The sequence below is a fragment of the Aplysia californica genome, unplaced genomic scaffold (assembly GCF_000002075.1).
Source record: "Aplysia californica isolate F4 #8 unplaced genomic scaffold, AplCal3.0 scaffold00983, whole genome shotgun sequence".
NCBI lineage: Eukaryota > Metazoa > Mollusca > Gastropoda > Aplysiida > Aplysiidae > Aplysia > Aplysia californica.
This window is the reverse complement of record NW_004798253.1, coordinates 106,061-113,377: the sequence shown is the minus strand read 5'-3', so window position 1 is coordinate 113,377 and position 7,317 is coordinate 106,061. Positions and strand designations below refer to the sequence as shown.

Sequence of the window (7,317 nt, the reverse complement as noted above, 5' to 3'; positions counted from 1 at the left end):
CCAGCACCAGCAGCCTGCACTCACCCTCCTGGGCCAAGTAGCGAATGTAGGTCTCCAGCCAGAACTTCCACTCGCTGCCCGACTTGAGAACGAGGCTGGTGGCCATCTGAGACTCCAGGTGGCTCAAGGTCACCGACTGCCTCATGGCCGGCACGGACTGGAAGGAGCGAGAGGCTTGGTCGCTGGGCCTGTTGCAGGACGGCAAGTCGTAAATGGGTAAAAATATGGCTGACATTAAAATGGACTGTACTGTCGTACAAAAGAACTCTAATAATATCTCTTCTTTGTTTTCCTATTAGTTTATAAGCAAAATTCCTTGTATGATGTTAGATCAAGAAATCAACAATGCAAATGTGTTTATGTATATATGGCCTTCTACTAGATAGGACAGAGATGGGACATTGGAACAACGGACCGCCCCAGCAAGCTATTGTGAAGATTTGTGAGCCAACTGCAGAAGAAAAAAGACATCTAAAATAAGAACACAAACTTTCTAAACTTTTCATAAAAAGGTGTCAACTGGCTATGAAAATTTTTTCGGAAAAGACCCTGTGGAATCAAAGCTCTCAAGGGCTCAGAATTAATGGAACATATTGTCTGATGCACCTTAAATAAAACACTATTTTCATATAATGTGCAAAGTGGAATGGTAAAAGAAATTGAAATATAAATAAATTTATAAGCAAGAGTTTAATACAAAATCTGAACAATTTCAGAAATCCAGATAATAGGCACCTCTGGTTAAAATTTCCTTAAATGACCTATGTTTGTCCACTTACGTTTGTTTGTTGTTTGAGAAAGAAGAAACAGGGTAACAAAATAAAGGCCATTAAACACTGGTAAAAAAGTAAAAATTACAGACAGAAACAACAGAAGAAAAGAAATGAAGTAGGGACAAACAATGGGTGCCCTCCGACCTTGGGTGGTCCACCTACAAGACACTGGGCTGAAAGACATGCCAACAACAATAATAAAAAAACAACTTCGGTCCATCTCAATCAAATAAGTAAGAGAAAGGAACAACAACACAAGGGGAAAAGCACTTTTTTATACTTATTTTTCTCACTTCCCATAAGTGAGAACAGGTACTGCACCCCTACATAAACAGCAAAAGATCTTGTCAGATTGTTAATGTTTGAGCAAAACCTGATGCTTATACTGTAAGCTTCCTGGGAAGCCGAGAATGTTTGTTAGTGTTCATGGGTCTGCTGAGGTAAAAATAGTTGTAAAGCACATAGAGCAAGCTGTAGAGCATGGCTATATGTGCTATTTAAATGCAATTATGCTCACTATAATCATTATTTCAGTCTCAGAGAAACAATCAGTTGTAGATCGTAACAGCAAACATTTTACCTGGAAGACTTCTGAATCGAAGATAAAGGTCCCAGGGGGCGGAGTCTCGTCGGTGTGCACTGATGGTGGGCGGAGCTAGCCTGCAGACGGTCGTCTGGCTCCTGGGCCAGGATCCTGTGAGTAAAAAAAAAAGTGGTGCCATCAGTCAGAATGAGGCTTAAATTACTGAGACGAGAACTACTGAAAAATCACCATTACAAATCCATGTCGCATTCACCTTCTTCAGGAAAACTTCGATTTCTAACACTTAAAAGTGCGGGCACATACACACACACACTCACCAGCAGCCAATGTCCACGGAGTAGCAGTATGACTTCCTATTGGCCAGTGTGATGACAGGGACTCCCTCGCTGGTCACGGTAGCCTGCTCCAAGCTATCTTTTTCTGCACAGGAGTTGGGAGTTTTAGTTTCAGTAACAGTTTTATGGCACTTGCAACACAATAAGGTCTGACCAGAAGCACATCAACATATACAAGTTATCTAACATTATGTCAAAAAATATTTTATTGCATAAATTTACAGGACACACTTATCTCACATGCCCAGTAAATAATTAAGCAATACAATCTCTCTCTTTCCCCCCTGCCCCCCTTCCGTGCTGCCTTTTTCTGCACAGGAGTTTGAGTCGTTAATAAAAAGTACACCAACACAGAAACAGTTATGCAACTTCATGCTTGAAATCTTACCACAAAAAGTTACAGGACACACCTGTCTCACAAATGCACAGCACACACAACACACTTTCTCTCTCTTTCTCTCTCCCCCCCCTTCTGTCTTTCTCTCTGTCTCCCCCTCTTTCTCTCCCCCTCCCCTCCATCTTTGTCTCTCTCTCTTCTTTTTCTCCCTATCTCTCTCTTCACCCCCACCTCCTCACCTGACATGACAGCCAGTAAAGACTCCTGCTTGACTGTGGCCTGCAGTGTTTGGAAGTTCCTGAAAAATATCACAGAAAAGACATGAGCATCTCCCCAAAAATAGCGGCACATCAGGCCTAGTCCTCCCAGTGCTATGAAAATCATAAAATCCTTTAATCCTTTACTTTATGTCTTTTCTCTGACTTTACACCATATGTGTGGCATCATGGTGAAATCAGAACGCTCATCAAAATAACAGAATCGAAGACGTTGACATTTTCCAACCCACTGGGCAATTTTGATTTTTTTTTCCCCTTCTTTTTCCCAGCTCAACACCTTTTATGTCCATTTAAAAGCACATTTCTGCACAGATATTACTGAAAAACATTCAAAGGCCCCAAAAATATAAATTTGCAGTTCACAAGGTCGCTCAAGCTAAGGAAGTCACCAAACTTTCGTAGCCTTTTTCTTGTTAATTTTACCTCTGACACCAAGCGGCCCCCACCTCCTTCAATCACAAATATCTCAACTTCTATAAGATAGATGGATATTTTTTCCATTAAAAAAAAAAAAATTAAAAAAGCTGTTTATACCATATCTTCATAGGCCCAGAAATTGACAAACGGACGCTTCCACCATGCTGTGCCACATATATTATTTATCATGTGCACATGAGGGTAAAAAAAAATAATTTTAAAATTGGTCACCCAGAAAGAGAGTCAAAGAGCCAAAACTCTGCAGTATTGCACATTTTCAGGACATTTTAGGAATTCCCAGAAAAAAGAGGTACCCGTACTGACCATACAAACAGTTGCCCCTTGTCGCTGACAGCCATCACGTGATGCCCTGAACAAGCAAGCACCGCTGGGCTGGAGCCTATGACCAAGGCCGGCAATAACCTCCGACCTCCAATACTGAATACCGAGACAGTCCCATTGACACAGGCAGCACAAACAACCTCCCTGGGGAAATCACAAGGCAAGAAAAACTTTCAAAATCAAAACCAGCGACGCCACAGGGGTTTTCTGAAAATAACTGAAAATGTACAAAGCTGTATTTACAAGCAAAAATACACAACTAAAACAGACCACAAATGCAAAAAATAAAAAAATGGATTTCACAGAAAATAAAAGAAATAATAGGAAAAAAAAAAACGACTGAAAAACAGCATCCCTGCATTATAAAATTCCCTTTCCAAATTAAAATTAACCACAGGCATAGCTGAAACATTGATAGACTCATCTGTTACAAACTCTCTCTCTCATCCTTCTCCCTCTCTCTCTCCCGCACCCACCTTGAGCCAACGACCTCTGCGACCTCCGAGGTCAGCATGTGTTCCCAGACGGGCCGGCCCCCTCGCAGTAGTCTCAGGCGGTGCAGTCTGGCCACGCCCACCTCCAGGCTGTTCTCCACCTCCAGCGTCACAGGCCCCGCCTCCCCGGACACTTCTGACAGCTGATGAACACAGACAGGACAATAATTTTTTTTTTTACAGCGCAAATTTGATACCGAGGTGATTGTCAGTTTGTGCATGTGTTTCGTCCAAACAAACCTGTTGGTATGTTACCAGTGCATAAGTATTTGAAAACATGATTCTTGAACAATGAATGAGCTAGTTTGCATGATACCTGTCAGCGTGTAAGGGGTCAAAATTTTATTCTATTGTGAAGTGCCTATTTTTATTACAATTTTAAAGTAAAACATAGAGAAAAAAAATGGCCATGAAGTGCTTAGAAAACACAAGGTAGATAGAAAGAAACAACCAAACAAAGGAGGTAATGGAGGGAGCTAGAATAGGCGATAAAAGCTAGAAAATAGCACTAACGAATTAAATAATCAAACGCTACCAAATAAACATTGGTATTTATATTCTCTTATTGTTCTATTTTAGAGTTGAAATATCATTGTACTTTCTCATTCATCTTCTCATAGTCAATGATTGTCTGATACGAATAAGATTACTAACATGGTATCCGCAAAAAGGACACGAGAAAAAACCCACCCCTCCAGAAAAAAACAAAACAAACCCAAACAAAGAAACAAAAAACTCAAACAAATCCAAAGGTAGAGCAAAGAACTAAGAGCTACAAGAGGCAGCCTCAAACCTCCTGCCAGTTGGAAACATAACGAATGATCACATACCACTTTGGAGATAGACTTGCCAAGGGACAGCGGCGTCAGCTTGAGTCGAGGGATTGCCGGCATCACCCGTACACCCGCGTTCTGTGGAAGTAGAGAGACATGCTTCAGTGTGTGAATGTAATGTTAAGTCGCCTTTGATTTAAGGAAGGGGACAAAAAGGCTTTGAAAATCAAGCTTTCAATGGAAAACTAGAAGGCAAAAGAAGCAGAGGCAGACAATAAATGTTTTAATGGTGAGGAGAATTTGAAAAGATGGACGATAGGAACAATTCAGAATAATATTGGAGGAGGGGGGGGAGAGGAAGATGTAGGAAAGTAAAGCACCCGAAGTGGTCGCAGGCTTAGAGCTGCTGTAAGACCCACTGAAATGATTTTTTTCTTTTGGGAGAGAGGGGGATAGGGAGGATATGGATTATAGCAACTCAATTCACAGTGACAGGTGCTGATAATTTATGGTAACGCATCCGACAGTGCGAGATTTGGTGGTTGTGTGGGACAGGTTTCTGGACTTGGTAATCACTGAGTATCGCAGTTATGACTCTGTTCACTGAAAAGTCTCGCGGGGTTCATTACTCTGTATGCAGGTTAAATAATGACTGCTTACTACCGTCACGGCACATTTTCTACCATTTACGACCTTTACCACCAGGGTGTGAATTTACGACTTTACGACTTGCTGGACACCCTGATCTTAGACAGAGAGAGAGACAGACAGACAGACACACAGAAACGTCAGTGGGAAAGAAAAGAAGTAGGATCAACTGGCGCACCCTCCAACCAACCACAGCATTGACCGAGTTCAACTGAACGGAAGACACATTGTTAGAAATTCTTTCTTCGTCATCAATCGCTGCAACAATAAGCTACCAACGCCCGTCCCTAAATTACCGTAGCTGCCGTCGCAGTTCCAGGAGCGGAAGCAGAAACTGGCCCAGGAACTGAGGCAGCCCCAGATTTTGGCGTGCTCATCCCCAGTGCCTCTGCTGCTGCGGCTGCCATTGCTGCTTCTCGAGCCGCCTGATCCACTTTGCTGGGCCGACCTCTTTTGCCATATCTGAGGTAGAAAAAAAAAGCCCAGACTTCTGTTGAACAGGGGATGGGTAGCAACACAACATGGGATCTAAATCCAGTGCATTGCAATTCTTTAAAAAAAAAAAAGCAACCTAAAAAAACCCCCAACAAAATATTGGGAACCCCGTTCCAAAAACCCCACCCATTTGCTTTGTTTTCATATCATTTCGCTTGAGCAATGCATCAGTTCTGAATAGTATTCCCCACAACATCACCCACAGATGCTGGGTTAATCTATCTTGTTGGTTGTTTCTCCAGTAATTTGAAAAGATAGAAGTGTGACAAGTACTCCCATGAGCAACCATTAACCCCTTTCCTCTCACTCGGTTATCTGTGAGACACAGTACTTTAAAAACTTGCACATTATTCACATGGAAAAAGAGTCCAACGGTATTACATTTTCAGGTATGTTAAACATGATACAGACAAAGATTAAAAACAACAGAGACAATTAAGCAAAATGCACTCAACTAAAACTCAAAATCCTATAAACAGCCACATATAATGCTGAAAGCAGAGACAAATAGATAGCCATTGAATGAATAAGGCCATTTAGCAACAACAAGGGTTGGTAGCTTCCAGCACATAGAGGCAGCACGTCGTACCAAGAGCAAAAAAAGCTAAAAATAAACCTTAGAAGTGAAAGTGGATCACATCAGAGGTCCCATGAGTAATCCATAGAAGTGATGATCAAACAGCAGTAACACATCTGGCAAACAGAGAATCCCCCTGACCAAAGCACAAAATACAACCCCAAGAGATATAACACAATGTACAACCTCACAGACTAGAACACCACATATAACTCTACAAACTATATCACCACATACAACCCAGCACTTGCAACACAATAAGGTCACATAAGTGCAGAAGATTAGAGGTGTTACAAGACAGTAACAAGCACAAAACAGGAGGGGGGGGGGGAGATAATGACGATAGATGTTTGAAAGGAAAGAAGAAGCAAACCACACCAGAGCACCCACCAACCACCCACTTACAACCACACAGACCACACAACATAACATACAATTCCACAGACTATAACACCACATACAACCTCACAAACTATGACATAACGCAACCACACAGACTGTAACACCACATACAACCTCACAAACTATGACATACCATACAACCACACAGACTGTAACACCACATACAAGCTCACAAACTATGACATACCATACAACCACACAGACTATAACACCACATACAACCTCACAAACTATGACATAACACAACCATACAGGCTTTAACACCACATACAAGCCCCGAAACTATTACTTGACATACAACCTCCCAGACTATTACACAACATACAACCAGCAACCACAATGAACACAGAAAGCCGGGTTCCCCTACCATAAGATCAGGGGCGTGGCTGAAAAACAGCAGTAAAAAGTAGCCAAGGAGTAGCAGTAGAAAGGCTGCAGAAAGAGTCAGGAGCCCAGAGGAGGGGGCAGAAAGTGGAGACGGAAGCAGACAACAGAACATGTCCCATGACTGATCCATAGAAGTGATGATAAAACAGCAGTATGTGGTGTTATAGTCTGTGTGGTTGTGTTATGTCATAGTTTGTGAGGTTGTTCACCTCTCATTCAGTAGGTCCTGAGTTCAAACCCTGACAGCGACAGAAAATTTTCTGCTCTAAAATTTTCTACTTTAACCTCCTTTCCTGCTCTCTAAAACATGTTCTGTTGTCTGCTTCCGTCTCCACTTTCTGCCCCCTCCTCTGGGCTCCTGACTCTTTCTGCAGCCTTTCTACTGCTACTCCTTGGCTCCTTTTTACTGCTGTTTTTCAGCCACGCCCCCTGATCTTATGGTAGGTGAGATCTACACCAAGTCTTCTCAGAAAAGGGTAAAAAATCTCAGAGGTCCAGTGTGCAAGTTGCGTAAT

At 42.1% G+C, this 7,317-nt stretch overlaps 1 protein-coding gene across 3 annotated transcripts in view; it reads right to left on the bottom strand.

Annotated features, from left to right (window-relative positions):
• Positions 1–7,317, bottom strand: part of LOC101849804 (protein HIRA) — a 34,491-nt gene that overhangs the window by 3,596 nt on the left and 23,578 nt on the right. For all 3 annotated transcript variants that reach the window (XM_013089560.2, XM_005110998.3, XM_005110999.3), the window contains exons 18-25: positions 5,238–5,403; positions 4,351–4,431; positions 3,503–3,663; positions 3,009–3,170; positions 2,229–2,287; positions 1,635–1,737; positions 1,354–1,467; positions 25–188 (exon numbers count right to left, since the gene is read on the bottom strand). In XM_013089560.2, coding sequence (XP_012945014.1) covers positions 25–188; positions 1,354–1,467; positions 1,635–1,737; positions 2,229–2,287; positions 3,009–3,170; positions 3,503–3,663; positions 4,351–4,431; positions 5,238–5,403 — 1,010 coding nt within the window. The remainder of the gene's footprint in view (positions 1–24; positions 189–1,353; positions 1,468–1,634; positions 1,738–2,228; positions 2,288–3,008; positions 3,171–3,502; positions 3,664–4,350; positions 4,432–5,237; positions 5,404–7,317) is intronic.